This window comes from Rosa chinensis, chromosome 5 (assembly GCF_002994745.2).
Source record: "Rosa chinensis cultivar Old Blush chromosome 5, RchiOBHm-V2, whole genome shotgun sequence".
In the NCBI taxonomy this organism is placed as follows: domain Eukaryota; kingdom Viridiplantae; phylum Streptophyta; class Magnoliopsida; order Rosales; family Rosaceae; genus Rosa; species Rosa chinensis.
Window position 1 is genome coordinate 3044315 of NC_037092.1, and position 17216 is coordinate 3061530.

A 17216-nucleotide genomic window follows, 5' to 3' on the forward strand; every position below is an offset into this window, starting at 1 on the left:
GACGCTCTGAGAACTTGAAGCCCAGACCCGAACTTGGAGAACGACGTCGTTTGAGCGATGTTGAAGCATCCGAGCGAAGCCCAGACTCGAACTTGGAGCGTGGAGCTTCGAAGCGTCGCCTCTGTCCAGATTGCCTCTGTCTGGGAAAGGAAAGCCGCAAGGGAAAAGCAGCGTAGTCGGCGTCACTCAGCCTCACCGTGTTATTGCCGCCGTCTCCGTCGCCATCAGGATCCGAACCTGCGCCGCCAAAATTGATGGGGATGTTCCTCGCCGGAAAGAGATGAGAGAGAGAGAGAGAGAGAGAGAGAGAGAGAGAGAGAGAGTCTGCAGCTGCAGAGAGAGATAGAGGAGAGAGAGTAACCTGTAACTTTTTAATTAGTTGAAGGTTGAAATTGTCATTTAACACTGAATTGGGTAAATGAGGTTAAAAAACCTTTAGTAGAGCAAGTGGACAATTTTGAAATTGAAATTAGGTGAGTGGTCACGGCCCCTAAAAAAATATACATGTTTTTGTCATCGTTTTAGCCTTAATCCTCGTGGTCAACCCTAAACTCGAAATACTCATCAAAGTAAAATGCTTGTAACCATACCCTTACAGCTTCTTTTCTTGATCCGTTAGCGCTCACACTCTCGTGGGGAGGAGGTATATCAACGTATGTAAAAATTTCGGGACGTTTAAGTCCCTGTGATTCGGCTCCTCTTAGGGGAGCATAAGCACATAGTGAGTTGACTCATTTGACCAATATGAAAACGAAGGCTGATCAGGTTGATTTTTTTATATGGTACCTATTAATACACGTTAAATACATGGAGAATGTCAAATCTATCAATTTCCAATTTTAGTTATTTGGAACATACAAAATTCTTACATGCCTACTAATGTTGTCTAGCATGTTTATTGGTTGTAGGGAAAAGTATACATTTCAAATGAACAAGGTGGAAGAAATGGAATTTCGCAAATTCGACCGTTGGATGTGAACAAGGCGGGGAAATATGGCTATGAAAAAAAATTTACATGCTTTTGTCATCGTTTCAGCCTTAATCCACGTGGTCAACCATAAACTCTAAATAGCCATCAAAGCGAAACGCTTGTAACCATGCCCTCACAGCTTCTTTTCTTATCCGTCAGCGCTCACACTCTCGTGGGGACGAAGTGTATCAACTTATGCAAAAAAGTCGGGACATTTATCTATCTGTGATTCGGCTCCTCTTAGGGAAGCATGATCGTGTATTGGGTTGACCTTTTTGACCAATATGAAAACAAAGGCCGACAAGGTCAATTTTTTTAATATAGTACGTTTTAATCACTACACCAAAAACATCCTTTTACCGCCCACAATGTGCGCCGTAAATACCCTTTTACAGCTTACAAAAGTAGGCTGTAAATGCCGGAGCCGTAAAAGACATTCCTCTTTAACGGCGTGCATAAGAAGGTCGTAATTGTGCATCCATGCAGGCCGTAAAAGACATTCCTCAATAATCCAATTTGATTTGTGGGATGTTTGCACGCTGTGAATGTGAAGAAAGCATGCCGTAAATGACTCTCTGACCACTTATTTACGGTGCACTAGGCATGCCGTAAAAGACTTTATTCACGGCCTACGACGAACGCCGTAAAAGACTGTTTTTATGGCACACTTTTGCATGCCGTAAAAGAAGTAATTGCCCAATTTTTTAAGGCCCAATTTGCACGCTGTAAAAAGATTTTCTGTCAATTTTTATATGTCATTCACGACGCACATAACCTGCCATAAAAGTCTTTGTGGCAAAGAGGTTTCCTGGCTGCTCATAATCCAAAAAATGATCAACTAACAAAATGACTTGAGCAAAAATAATATTAACCTCAACGTACAGGTGAAACAGCATATATATCATAGATAATAGAAAGGGTTTTAACAAACTTTTTATATACAATCTGCTACAGACCAAGTACAATTTCTAGCAAACTTTAGTTTAAACTTATGTTAAGAATATAGCATATTACAAAATATACTACATCATCTTTTAAACATTTAACTATCCAAATGCAGATTCTCTCAATTGACCATCACTTTGAGCACTTTATCATCAGTAGGGCATGTTAATAGAAACCTCAAAAAGTGGAAGTCCCTCAAAAACTCGAAGTCCCTGTTATAAATGTAAAGCACAGTTAATAATAAATGAAAGCAAGTACTCAGCAAACTATCTAATAGCAGATGACCATCTGAGTTAAACATACATATGAAGATGTCAATTTTCCTGTAACAGTAACAAGTTCAATTATCCAATACTTCACAACAACTTTTCTGAAAACAATCAATGACATAAAAACACAAAATAGACAACAAACACTAAAGGAGAGAGTATCCATAGTGCTTTTCCATTCCTCCAAACACACCAAAAGTAAAACCCCGGCTCTCAACTCAGGCAAGGAAATATGAACTCTGTAAAATAGAACCTGTATATAAACCCAAAATCTAGCAAAAAAAGTGCAGCTCTTTCAGACTTTCCAACAATGCAATGAAATCTGATGCTAAATGAAAACTCAGATAATTTAAAATGAAACTAAGAAGTAAGAACCAGAAAATCAAAGAGAACAAAAGTAACCTTATATCTGCATATAGATATGGAAGAAAAGGAGATGACGGAATAAATTACCTCAAAGTTTCAATACTAGCTAAACCAGATTGATGTACTTGATAGGCCATGCAATTGTACTTCCTTGAGCCATACTTAGCGTTCTAAACTCTCTCGTTGGTCGATACAAAGCTATATCCTCCAAAACATCAAGAACCCAAACTTTCCAACAAAGCTATATCATTAACATTAAAAAGAAATAACCCTGGGAAATCTTTAGTCCCTAGTCTATACCAAAGCAGTCATCATACCCTCAAAAAAAGTTTACAAAGCTTGAACATTCAATCTTAAACATCTCTGACAATGTAAGAAAAAAGTGGTCGACAATGTAAGAAAAAAAGTGGTCACCAATTGGGAAAAAGAATTACCTTGCTCTGGAGGATAAGCCATCAAACAGATGTGAGCAGGTGTCAAAGATTCTAGATTGGTAGTGGCTTCTCACTCTAAACATATAGGAGTACAAATAAGAAAGGTGCTGAAATTACATATATTTAATCAGAAATATGAAAAAAGGATATGCTCAATTCATGGGAATTTTTGCAGCATGGCTAGTTTCAACATTGAATGTTTTGGAACAACTTGGAGGCTGTAGCGTTTTCCGATCACTTTCATTAGGACTCCCATCATCATCGACATTACAATTTCCAGTATTTCTAAATAAATAAATAAATAAAAGAGTATATCAAAATTTAAGGAAGGCAAAAGATGCAGGTACTAAATACGTTACACCCTTCCTCATACCTGTTGGATGGCGCATCCTCCAGAAGCCCAAATCTTAAAACATCAACTAGACAAAAAACCCAATTCTACCTATCAACAACTCATCTGAATAAATTTTTGTTTTAATTATCATGATTATTTTATATTGTCCATCTTTTTTATATGGTTCAAGGCACAACAGTCAGAATTACTCAACTATTTATACAACAGTAAGAATTCTCAACTATTTCTCAAATAAGGAGCTGCTTCTTGCTTTGCTTCTCATTACATTTTTCATTTTCCTCTTACCCATACCACCCCAAATCAAAACTTTACTCAGTGGAACTTTCTCCAATCTTTCAGACTTGTTAAATGAAAGGCTGCTGCTAGCACATACCAGTTTCGCAGATAAAAAGCCGCTGCTAGTACATTCTTGTATCTTTACATTGTGATCCAGAGTTGGTACCTGCGAATAATCAATCAAAATATTTAAACAGCTTGACCCTATTTGCAAAAGTGCAGAAAAATTTAATTTGGGGCAAAATTCAAGAAACTACTTTCAAGAAACTCAAAGTAGTTTCTTTAAGCAATTCTATTTCGATGGGTTCAATCATAGTAACTGAAAGTATTTTCTTTGTATTTTTAGCACTTGCCTATTTCCATGTATTCTTTAGCTGAAAATATATAAAATTATATTTCTTGACAGCATTAGAGTAACGGATCAAACCTACATTTTAAATTTCTAGACAGCTTCTCTTCTATCTTAGCAGGTATTTATGATAAGAATCTTTGACTCTATTGATCCAGACCCCTATGATTAAAAGTGTTTAATATTTTTCTTATAGTCATATGGATGAAATGGTTATCTAAACAAACTAACAAAGTAGAGAACGGTTCAGAAGATTTTGACAATCTCTATGGACAAAGCAACTCAATGGAGCTCAAGCTCAAGTTTATTACCAATCTCTATGGCATTAATTGAAAATCCAAGGGATGCGAAATTACAATGAAAATGCTCAGACAAAATCTGTCATGTAAAATTTTGAAATAGCAAGACAGTAGCAAGAGCAATCTTAGTCAATGACCATTAATTCTAGAATTGTCCAATTACACATGAAAACAAACAACAAAACTTAAACACAGATTATGAAATATAATCAGAAAACAAAAACTGGAAATCAAATAATAACCTTATAGAGAATGGTCGCCTATCGGGTTGAGAATGGACTATGATTTAAAGCCGGATCATAGTCCTTATCCCAAAAGAGGCACCAAGAAGACAAAATTTGCTCCTCAAACTTTTGGCTATCCGAACAATGATATTGCTGCTCTTCATCCTCTTCTTCATCCCCTGATTATTAGGAATAAGCAAGGCCCTGGTGTATCGTCTCTAAGTCCACCACAATCTTGAACCCCTCCTCTTCTCTTTCCCACCCCAGCAACCTACGATGACATCAAATCAAAATTGAAAATCTCAAATCCGGCAAATAAGTTTAGGAAACCAAACCTGTCCTACTCGTTTTCAGTCCAACCTCTCTATCTCAGAGCCTGATCGATGCTATTAACTGCCATCAAAACCTAAATATCAAGGTTTCTGGGAGAGTTCTGTCTACCTGATTTCAATTACAAACATGATTAGCAAACATAGGAAATCTTCCAGTTACAGTAAAATCATCTGAAACTCTGTGGCTATCCTGTTTACTCAACATATGATCCTGACATGCACAGTCCAGAAGTTCCAAGAACACTCACCTTCAATGATATATAAATGGAGCATATATAAATCCAAGTCTCAAATGTCTTCTTGAATAATAACATCAGGGTATAAAAACAAAAAAGAAAACCTAGAAAAAATCAAAGTCACACCCAATAAAACAAACAAAAATAATGGATTCTTGAAATTGCTTAGCAACGAATTCGCGCTTTTTCAAAAAAAAAAATACCAGCTAAGGAATGCTTTCACATAAAGATCAAAACTTTACCACAACCCAAATGAAAAAAGTTACCTTCTTGGCTGGTCGAAGCTTCTTGATCCAAGCAAATTGGCTTCTGATTGAGGAAAGAGTTGAAAGGAAAGATCTTTGGAAGAGTAATAGGTGGCTTTCTGTAACTGAAGCTTGGTGGCCTTTTCTGGTAGCCAAGATAGCAAATGAGCAAGACAAGGCCAAAGTTCTCAACTTTCTCCAAATGGGTTTCAGAAACTTCAAGACCCGGATTCCGGTGGCCCGAATATCCCAGAGCGGTGATCACTTCAATGTTCTTTAATTTAGAGCTCAATCGATCCACGGAATCTCGATGATAGGGGCAGAAAACGTGGTGGTGGTGGGAGGTGGCCGGCGACTCGGCAGTGGAGCAAATCCACTGAACGGCGACTCGGCGATGGGAAGAGACGTGGAGGGAAGAGATGGAAAACTAAGGTCCGTCGGGGAGAGAGAAAAGTTTTGTTTTATGAAATGAAAAATAAATACAATTAGAAAGTGTAGAGGAAAAAGATGGAGGGAAATAAAAATTTTGGTGAAAATTTCGCGCCTTTTACTTTTACGGCACACATTAATGCATGCTGTAAAACACCATATTAAAAACCACATTAAGCACACACTTGCAGGCTGTAAAAGACCAAACTACAATAGACATTAACGGCGTGCATTAATGCATGCAGTAAAAGACCAAACTAAAATAGACAATAACGGCGTGCATTAATGCATGCCATAAAAGACTAACTAAAGTAGACATTAGACATTAATGACGTGTATTAATGCATGCCATAAAAGACCAAACTAAAATAGACATTAACGCACGCCGTAAAAAACCATATCAAAAAGTGTATTAACGGCATGCCGTAAAAGTGCGCCATAAATGTATGTCTATTACGGCACGCATTGATGCATGCCGTAAAATGTGCGCGGTAAAAGAGTCATTTTCTTGTAGTGAATACGTGTTAAATATATTGGTAATGTCAAATCTATCTTTTTCCAATTTTGATTTTGCGGATCGCTAGAAATACCTATGTGCCTACTAGTGTTGTATAACTTGTAATTGCTTATATAGTGATGTGGACTTTTTAATAATAACAAGAACGAAGAAATTGAATTTTGGCAAACCAACTGTTGGATTAGATGATTAAAATGTTTTATATGGTCAACCGATTATACATTTATAACACTATTTATTAATTACATTCCTCTAAGGACAACCCCCTCAATAGGGCTGTCAATGGGTCGTGTCAGGTTGGGTTCGTGTCGGGTCAAGGTATTTGTCGTGTCGCAAGATACAAACCCAAACCCAACCCATTTAATAATCGTGTCAAAAATTTAAACCCAAACCCAACCTATTTATTAAACGGGTTACCCGTTTCCAACCCGCTTAACCCATTTAATAAATAGGTTGTGTTGTTTTTGATAAAATGACTCATTTAAGGGTCAACAATGCGACCCATTTAACTAAAAAAATGCATAAATTGATTAAATTCACTAAAAACTCCATAAGACGAAGAATGTAAATAATTATATATTATTCATAAATAATTAAATCCAATAATTATAAAGCAAAATATTTCAAATTGTCTAATCCTATGATCAAATACTCCCAACGTCTAAAATTTCAGGATGAAGTATAGCATAATCGGGTTATACGGGTTCACTTCGTGTTGGCGGGTTGACCCGTGGCCGACCCATTTATTAAATGGGTCATGGCGGGTTGACCCATGGCTGACCCGCTTTTTAATCGTGCGGGTTCAACCCGCTTTATTTCGTGCGGGTTTCGAGTCGTGTCGGAATTGACAGCCCTACCCCTCAAGACATAAGACTTAAGAAAAACTGACTGTTGGATGCAATGATTGAGATATTTTTTGTTCACTTTTTTTTCTTTCCAATTCATTGTTAGGTCACTAATGTCATCGAAAATGAGAACAATAACCAACAAAATTAATTTATAATAAATTGGAACAGTCTATCTCCACTATTAAAATTAATAGAATAATTTTCTTATCTCAAAAATTAAACATTTGTATTAAAAAAATTAGTTTATTATAAATTTTTTAGGCGGTTATAGCTAACTAAATAAAAATAATAATAAGAAAAAGCTAAAGAATTAAATTGCCCATTGCCAAAAAAGACCCAAATGAGTTGCAACCCCTGTCTCGAACCTTTGCTGTCACGTGTCAACACAACTGCAAGGTGGCTGCACCACTATGCCAACCAATCAAAATTGAACAGTTCTCTCTGATCTGTGAGACTTGTTCTTCTTTTAGGCTCGCAGACGTTCTTCAAAGAATGAGCAGACATGTATAAAACTATAAATTTACATTATTGCACTACAGGAAAACAAGCCATTTACGACGTGCAAAACACGCCGTAAATGACAATTTACGACGTGAAAATCCGAGCAAAAATGCGCCATTATAGACTGCGTCGTAAAAAAGGAAATTTTTTAATCTTTTTACGGCGTGCAAAATGCACGTCGTAAATGACCCAAAAGCATGCCGTAAAATTTAGTACGCACGCCGTAAATGACCCAAAAGCATGCTGTAAATTTTGGTTTAAGGCATGCTCTGCACGCCGTAAATTCAATTTTTTTTAAATAAAAAAAAAATTCTCTGTTGTTCCAATGTCACTCAGAAACACTATAAATAAAAAGAATAACAAATCTGTCAAATTCTTTACTTGTTGCAATTTCATAAGAGAACATTCACTTGTATAAAAAGTTGAGCAGTATACAAACAAATGTTGTGGATGCAATAACAAATGAAGCTTATAGCAAAACCAATACAAATAAAATGAACCTAAACTGGTAGTGTAAAGCCATTGGGGTGGATTGCCTCAACCGTTCACTGCACATTACCACATTCCACTTCAAATACATCTTGTGTCTTAAAAGAACAGCTTTACTTGGATCTTCATGATAAATTCAACACTTACGGATGCCTCTTGTTTCCCCATTGAAGTTGGAGCTGGACAATATTGAATGACATTAATAAAGAGCTACAAAATTTACTATTTCAGTTTAACCCTGAAGTTATTTCATAGAATTTACAGAGAATGCAAAGCTCTCAATTCTCCAAAAAAAAAAAAAAAAGATCAGGAGGAAGACAAGGCTGGTGTTCAAAATAGTTTCTCCAATAAGATGGTATTGTATTTTGACCCCCCACATCCCATATACCAAAATCATATAAATACAAATTCAATAAACCGAAATCATTGCTAGTGTTGCATAAAAGAAAGAAGTTACTTTTGGTAAGTGAGGGTGTTGATGTTGAAGCCGAGAGTGGGAGTGACAAGGCTGGTGTCCTCCCCATTAATCGTGAGCACAATCCTAGTCTTGCCCGAATTGTCAACCCCACTGCATCAACAAAAACAAGAACCAAATAAATGAGGCAGCCATTAAATTCTCATATACGTGTGTGTGTCTATTATGGAGCGAGACTCACACCATGAATTGTCTAACTGTTACTATATATACACAGATACTAAACTAAGGATCAGCTAATTTGTTTGTATAAACATACACATAAATGAAGTACAGAAACTCTTGTACCTTGATTGAATTTGCGAACACAGGGGCCATCTACGCCATCACAGACAAAGAAGTAGAAAACAGAAAACAGTAATGTTACACTCTGTATCTAGGGTTCATGAGAAGACATTGCATACATCTTTGCAAAGGTTTTCCTGAGAAATCAGTCGAACTACCGGCAGGTAAACAAAACTTCATCTTACAAACAACAAAAGGAAGGTATACCATATATTTAAAAAGATAGTATTAACATAATGCGATTATTACTTGGGAGCCCCAAGGTCAAAGCAAGAGAAAAAAAATAATGCATTCAAGTATTATTGTCTATGCCTGGCCAGGAGTGGATGATTCCACTAACAAATGGATGTCAAAGCTTTGAGAAATACCTGCCCAGTTCAATACAATGTTGTCCCTCAATCAATGGCCTGTTTTGAATTAACCATTCTGCAAATGCAAATGTCCCTGGCCAGAGTAAATTGGCATTCAGCTGATGAAATGAAAATTCTTGAACGATCAACTCTTGGAACAAGCCAAGATTCACATATTTATTTCAATAATTTGAGATTCAAACTCTATAGGCCAAGGAATAACAAAGACCAGGCGAAATACACTGAAAAATAGAAATCAAATACAGAATTTTAAGTGCCACAACCTTCTAAGAAATACTCGGGAAGGATAAAAAAACCCAGGGGGAAAAGGTCAAAATAACTCTTGTAGAAGAGCTGCTGCTACTATGTAAGTAAATGCATCACTAAGTATCCAATTAAATACAGTTGAATACATACATGCTCGTCTATATATTTGATTCCTCCATTAAACACCAGATAAGTATGAAGTTAAAGTTTGTTTCTAAACAAGAATAGAACATGTAAACTCTTCACAAATTTGCAAATTTCATTGCACAGCTTCCACATTCTGTCACTACCAAAGCTCAAATGTACTATATTACTCCTAAACAACTCATGAAAAGCATTTGCTTGTCACCAGCCATAGAAATTTAAAGTGGAAGCTCACACATTCCATCATTCAAGCTCAAAACTTTCAATAGGGAAAGATCAACTCTGACATTATAAATATCAATACAAGTTTACAAATGGACCAATGAAAGTCAAAATTACGTTTCTGGGTGTTGACCTGACAAAAAAAGAATAGATATTTACCATTCCAGGAAACTGATGCTTCCTCTCTACGAAGCTTTGCTGGGTCTCTGTGTTTTCCTCACCTGCAAATAACAACATGCACCCACCCAGTAAGTCAAAATTTCACTAAAATTGAGAGTTGGTTAGAGAAACAGAGAGAGAGTGTATGTATGTACCACTGGAAGAGTCGTCTTTGCCATCACAGACAAACTCTTGATCACTGTTTTAATATCCCTGGTGATCGCAAATTTAATCAAATCTTACGCCATCTACTCCAATTAACAAGAATCAGATCAAACTGATATACAAATCCAAATCGAGTAAATAACGTATACATATGGATTGAATTGAATGATCGTTGGGATCAAATTCAAAAATTCAAAACGAAAAATTCAAATTGAAAACCCTAGATTACTGACCGATGAGCTGCGAGGAGCGAAGTGCAGAGCATCAAGGATTAGAGAGTCGACTATTTGATCGAAACGGTGCGCATTTGAAGAACCGAATCAAAAAATTCGGAAGTGAGTCCCTTGACAAAGGCTCTGATATCGTCGGAGACACCGAACTTATCGAGCTCCGCCTCCGATGGCTCACTAGCGAAGGCGGAGGCGAAGGAGAAGGTGGAGGCGGATTTGACAATTGAGAGGTTGGAGAGCTGAGGGGGTGTGATCTCGGAGACAGAGAGTGACTTGATTTTTGCAGAGGAGCTGCCGAGCTGGTAATGGTTTGAGATTTCTCGAAGCTTTCAATGGAGAGAGAAAGATAAGAGCGAGGGATGGACTGAGAAGGAGATTTAACTTTAATTTTGGCCAAATTTCGTAGCTATTTTGATTACACAAAGACGGCAATACTCCAAACGCGTCGTAATAAACATTTGCACAATAACAAACACGGCATGCTTTCAGTGTACGCTTTGCTTTATTATTTAAAAATACAAGTTTCACGGCGCACATTCAATGCACGCAGTGAATGAGTATCATTTACGGCATACATTTAATGCACGCCGTAAATTCAGCGTCGTGAATGATCAGTTTTCTTGTAGTGTTGGTTTCGCCTTCTTGGCTTACTCTTCTTATATGTTTTCATCTTTCATCTCACTTTGTTCCATTTCAATCTCTGTTTCTGATCAATTAATCTACTTTCTGGGTCCTGGTTTTCTCATTCTTCCACCTACTCTTCTTCCACCTCCAAAAGACAGAGACCAGAGAGCCCGACAATCACATTAGTAGTGAGTTTGCGTTCAGCTTCCCCATATATATGTCTATAACTCTTATATCATACAATTGCATCAGATGAAATAACTTCATCCACCATACCCACCATTGTCAGGACTTGGGACAAAGCAACCATCTTGATGCCGTCTCCATTGCCCGACAACATACAGTCCGATCTCGAAAGCTTAATCTAGTTTTATAGGAACACTCTGAATTGATGGGTACCTCGAGTCCAACCTCGACATGGCCTTCAATCTCCAAATGCAGGATTACCAGAGGTCGTGTTGCTAACTGATTACACATATTTATATGCATGTAATTGTATCTAAAACACTAGAAATAAGTTAATCCTCAAGTCAATTATTATGTAATTAATCCATTTTTATTTATTTTGTAGTAAATAAGCGGAGTTGTGGATTTCGGAAGAAGTTGTGCGAAATTGAAGCTAAATGGAGTTTACTACAAAATAACGAAAAGTCAACACTAGTCAACCATGATCAACTCGAGCGTGAGAGTAAAAGTCAACCATGATCAACTCGAGCGTGAGAGTGGAATATGTGAAAATGTCACGGGGAAGAAAGGAAAATGACAAAAAAAAAAAAAAAAAAAAAAAATTGCAGAAAGATCAAAAAAGGGGTGGTACTAATCGAATAATTGATCATTGATTAATTAATCAAATGTGATTAATCAAATGATTAATTATCAATCTCACCTCCAGTCATTCACGTGGTGCAGCACAATAATTTCCATGAGCCAATTGCATGCATACAAGTGGCAGCTCCCATTCTTCTTTCTCACAACCAAGTGCCGTTTTTGCTTCTTCCTCCCTCCCATTGAAACGCACCGGATCACAATTAGCATCTCCTTTCTCCTCTTATACGACAACAGCCACATATATATCAAGGACTGAAAAATCGAAAATTTCGTTTTTTTTAGGGTTCGATATATCCGTAACATACCAAGCAACTTTCGGACGAAATTTTGGAAATTTTCCGATATATCGGATATATCGCCGAAATTAGCGATATTTCCGAAACTTCCGAAATTTCTCATGATTTCTCTCCATTCTTGCATGATTTCTCCTTTCTCATGATTTCTCTCCAAACTTCACACATGCAACACAAGATGAAGATCATGGGAGTAGGAGAGCAGGATCGGGTATTGGTGCTATAGGAAAACACTATACACCAATGGAAAGAGGTTAAGGAAGCATGTCAAGGCATGAAGATGATTCTTTATCACCCACTTTTGACTCATTTGGTGTGGGAGGAAGCAATTATGAACCTTACTCTTATGGGCAAAACTTGGCAATGCCTTACCCAGCATACATGACGCCTTATGGAATGCAATCAAGTGACAACTCATGGACACAATCTGAAGGACAATCTTCAAATGATTATGGTTATGGCCAAAGTCAAGCAATGCATGATCCCTACTATAACTACCAGCACCAAAACCCGCAACCAATCCCCCCGGACCCATATGGTTGGCATGTAAGTCAATACATGCAAAACTACAGAGGGGAGGTATCATTTAATGACTATTCTTCACAATACACTCAAGACTCCACATATAGAGATGATGAAGATAGTGAAGATTTTGTACCTCATAGGTCTTCTACGTGGTTCTAAGTTACTCATGTAATTCAAGGTGTAATGTATGATATGTATAAAGAATGTATATAAGGCATGATGGCCTAGCCTCCCATTGGGTTTCCAGCCATCAAAAAAAAATTAGATGTTTATTTCAAAAAATTTCAGAGTTGTCGACGATTCAGCAATGACCGTTTTATGTTAAATTATAACAAATTACTATATAACAATGTTTATTCAAGGTTTTCTTTTCATATATAGTAGACAACTGATAAAACAAACATATCCAAAAGTTTCACTTAAAATTTCCATTATTTTTCTTGATTTTTTATCGAAATCGATATATCCTCGAAATTTCCGTTTTCGGGACCATCGATATTTCCTCGAAACTCGATATTTTGGTCCTTGATATATATACGATCATTTCTCCTTCTATCCCTATAGACCTACAGCGCCGCTCAACACAAAAACAGGGCAGCCCAAAGCAGCCCAAACCTTCTCTATTTTTCCAGATTTTTGTTAGTTTTATTTTAGAGAATTGAAGAATTACTCATCCAAAGCTTCATGGATTCATCAAAGTCCTCTACCTCTACAAGATTCAAGACTTGAGTAATTGTGGGAGTTGTAATTCAAGACTAGTCATGCTAGCTTTTTAGCTATTTGTGATTATTCTTATTTTCTCCTACACTTCTATACTTTAAATTTTGTATATTTGATGTTCATAATTATGGGTTGTGAGTAATTTTCTTGTTGGGGGTTAGGGTTGTGTCCAAATTTTGTGTAAAAGATGTTTAATTTAATGTAATGATGCAATTTTCATATGATGGATGCTTATATCTATTTTTTGTTGGGTTAAAATGCATGTCTAGGAGCTTAGTCAACTCTAGGGTGTGTATTTTGAGCATGTCTAGGATGGAGTTAGGGGTTTGACCCCCTCTAATTCCTAAGCTAGAAACCTTCAATTTCGTATTCGAGGGGTTATAAGCATAGTGATTTACACCCGTTGCGTGATTGCGCGGGCGGGTAGCTTAGTAGTCTAATTCTTCGATCTCTATGCCTCTTGATGTGAATTAGTGACCCTTGAACCGGCCTTAATTCATGTCAAGTGAGTTCCTACGACCCTTGAACCGGAGTAGGAATACCATGAAAGGGAATTTTGGTCTTTGAGCCTTGAACCGCCTTGGATAAGACTACAACCAAAGTAGGAATTTGCATCTACATTAGATTAGCTTCTGACACATAGAATTTGGGTGAAGGAGCCTCCCTAACACCCGTCATTCTCATTTTTATTGTTTACATCTCATTTTTATTAATTGCTTTACATTTCATTACATTTTGTTAATCTAAAATCAACTCTCAAAATATTGAACTCCAACTCATTGTAAATATTCATCACTAGGCTCTTAGTTTTGATTAGGCTTTGGTGAAAATTAAAGTCGAGCATTGCTAAGGCTTGGTGCCTTAGATTAACATTTTTATTTATTTTTTTATTTTTTCTTTTCTTTGTTTGCTAAGTGTCTTTATTTCTGATTACTTAAGGATTGTGGGTTAGCCACTAATCCCTGTGGTACGATAAACTTGGGCTTAATATTTCCCTATCTTGACAATGATATGTACGCTGCGTAAATGTGTATCAAGTCACTAACGAACACGTGAGTGGGAGGTCGCCACAGTTAAAACATATTTACGCACCACACCTTGTTTGTCGTTTATGGAAATGGAACTGACCATTTTGTCCCTCCGTTAACATCCATTTGGGGCGCACCCTACACAGGGAACATTCCAGAATTCTCCTATTCGTCTCCAAGTTAGTTTCTCATTAATTTCAAAAGTACCACACACATGGATTGAACTATTGAAGTATGCATGCACTAGCAAAACCCTCAATAAGTTGATAAGCGGCAGATACTAGAATGGCAGACGAAGTCTGAACCCTCTTCTGCGAATACTCAGTACATGATCAAAGACGATCTGCCAATTACAAGCCGAATATTTGGAAGTAGGATTTTCTGGAATCCCTCAAACAGCAAATTTGATTTGATTTCTCATTAACTACATGTTAATGCTCAAAGTCCAGCGGTAGCCGATCTTTCGTTTAACGCGGGTCCGGTGGGCGGACCGCTACTCTAAGGATTTGATGGCCTCCGCTAGCTGTCACACGAGAGACAGGACGTCAAAGGGAGACCGCGTTGGGCGGTCTTCACTTCTCCGATGCCTAAGTCAGTCAATGCATATAGGCAGCATAACAATAAATGAGTAGTAAATGCGTAATTAATGAGGAGAGAGGAGAGAACCTTTTATAGGTGAGGAGAAGGTTGATCTTCTTCTTGTTTTCGATGTGGGACTGATGTGCTTCGATTCCCAGCGTCTGGAGCTTCTGATACTACCTTGGCGCAGCGCGTGGCGGGGCGTCAGCTGTGATCTGGGGGCGATCCCGGGCTCGGGCGGTAGCCCGCCTGGCTGTGTCTCCGCAGGTCACCCCCTTGGTGAGAGTCGGTACCTCTGGCGGTACAATGAGCGTGGCTCATTATAGCCAATTATGCTTGCAAATGTACATGTAGGTACAAGTCCCCCAAGTCCCCAGTCAAGGAGGGCAATCTTGGTTGGGGAGTTGATCGGCAGTGTGAAGCGTTATCTCCGCTTAGACTTGCAAAAGCATAATTAGCGTCAGTGCGTTGTCAACCATGGATTTACTGAGCGAACGCTTTATACCCTTTCAGATGGGCCCCTGCTAGGCCCGCCAGGGAGTCCCCCACTCCCTAACCAAGACGGACCTCCGGATGGTCGGTAAATTGTTTGTTGAGGGGGAGCTGCACGGAGCAGAGGGTGTTGGGTAGCGAGCCCAATCTTAGTACCCAAGTGACGGGGGTCAACGTACCTGATCAGGGCCGTCGTAGACTGTTGACAAGTCCCCGTGTCCCGTAGGGACGATCTGACCATAACGCCGCGTGGCAGTCGTTGTCAGAGTGAGGCGTAGCCTCGAGATTAGCCTCTGGCGGATACCCCCCGCTGGTTGTAGCAGGAAACAGCGTCGCATAGACGTGTTTGGTGGTATTTTATTGAGCGGTGTTGCGCTCAGCAAAGCACGGGGTTTGCAAGATGGAGGGAGCTCTGCCGGCAGTGTTGCGTGTAGCAGAGGCTGCCTGCTGCAAGTTGATGAGTGGAAGTTCCGCTGGCGGGGTTTTGCTCAGCGGAGACTTCGACACTTGGAAGGTGCTAAGTGAGAAGTTCCGCTGGCGGGGTTTCGCTCAGCGGATTTCAACGCTTGGAAGTGCTAAGTGAGAAGTTCCGCTGGCGGGGTTTCGCTCAGCGGACTTAGACACTTGGAAAGTGCCAAATGAGAAGTTCCGCTGGCGGGGTTTCGCTCAGCGGACTTAGACACTTGGAAAGTGACAAGTGAGAAGTTTCGCTGGCGGGGTTTCGCTCAGCAGATTTCAACGCTTGGAAGTGCTAAGTGAGAAGTTCCGCTGGCGGGGTTTCGCTCAGCGGACTTAGACACTTGGAAGGTGCCAAGTGAGAAGTTCCGCTAGCGGGGTTTCGCTCAGCGGATACTGCCGACGATTTGGCGCTTTCTTCCCAAAAGTGGTGGCTTCCATTAGACTCTTCGTCTGATGGTGGTCGACACGTGGCGATCCCCTAGAGGGTTAGCGTGCGGAGGCGTTTCTCCTCCGCCTAGTGGTCTCCCTACCATTAATGCTAACTAATGATGGATCTCGTAACCGAGGCGACGCCTCGGTTAATCCGGAGAGTAAGTGGAATCGTGGGACACGTGTACGGGTGGTATGTGATGTCGTTTTTCAGTGGACGGCGTAGAACCGTTTGACGTTGACATAAAAGGGGGGGAAGTGAGCGAGATGTGACACTTTGCTAAAGCTTCAAACTGCATTCTTCGTCTTCAAGCTCTGTTCGTCTGAGATTCGAGAGGAAAAACCGCGGCGATCTGGGGGAGTTATCATACCCGGAGCGACGACGACCTCCTGCCTCGAGGATAAAGCGCTCACGATCTCACCAGAGATTTCATCACCAAGGTTAGCACTCTGTATCCATGTTTCATTGGTTGTCTGGCACAGCCAGTTTCTGGGTTTTGGGTCATCTTGTTGATATGTTCTTCGTTGACGTGTTGTGAGGGTGTGAGAGTGGGTTTGGGGATGGGTTACTGTGTTTGACAAAGTTGGGGCTTTTAGGGATTTGCTAGATGGTCGCATCTGGGTTGAGTGTGTTTGTTCTTGTTTTGGTATTTTCTGGGTGACTGTTCTTGATGTTCTTGGGCACTAACTGATATAGGGATAGATTAGATCTTGTGTGAGCTAACTGATTTGGGTTTTAGGGTTTTGGGATGGCCGACGTCATAGAGATTTCAAGCAGTGAGGATTCCGGATCTGAAGTGTCATTCGGCGCGGCGGATAGAATTTTTATTGACTCGTTGCGTCCGTCTGCCCGTGCAG

General features: G+C 39.2%; 1 protein-coding gene across 10 annotated transcripts; it reads right to left on the reverse strand.

Moving 5' to 3' along the window:
* Window positions 1–7961: 7961 nt before the first annotated feature.
* On the reverse strand, window positions 7962–10806 carry LOC112165790. Of its 10 annotated transcripts, none has more exons than XR_002922971.2 (7): window positions 10385–10805; window positions 10142–10234; window positions 9987–10048; window positions 9213–9288; window positions 8848–8877; window positions 8542–8652; window positions 7962–8263 (listed from the first exon to the last, which is right to left on the reverse strand). XR_002922971.2 is itself a non-coding variant. In XM_040519491.1 (7 exons), the coding sequence occupies exons 3-7, from the start codon at window positions 9987–9989 to the stop codon at window positions 8221–8223; spliced, it is 288 nt and encodes a 95-aa protein (XP_040375425.1). In that variant the 5' UTR covers window positions 9990–10048; window positions 10142–10199; window positions 10385–10806; the 3' UTR covers window positions 7962–8220. The 10 variants fall into 10 exon arrangements, 3 of the variants coding, with proteins under 3 accessions (XP_040375425.1, XP_040375424.1, XP_040375426.1); XR_005810760.1 differs by having other exon boundaries at window positions 8848–8981; window positions 9213–9313; XR_005810759.1 differs by having other exon boundaries at window positions 8848–8998; window positions 9213–9313.
* Between the last annotated feature and the right edge of the window lie 6410 nt (window positions 10807–17216).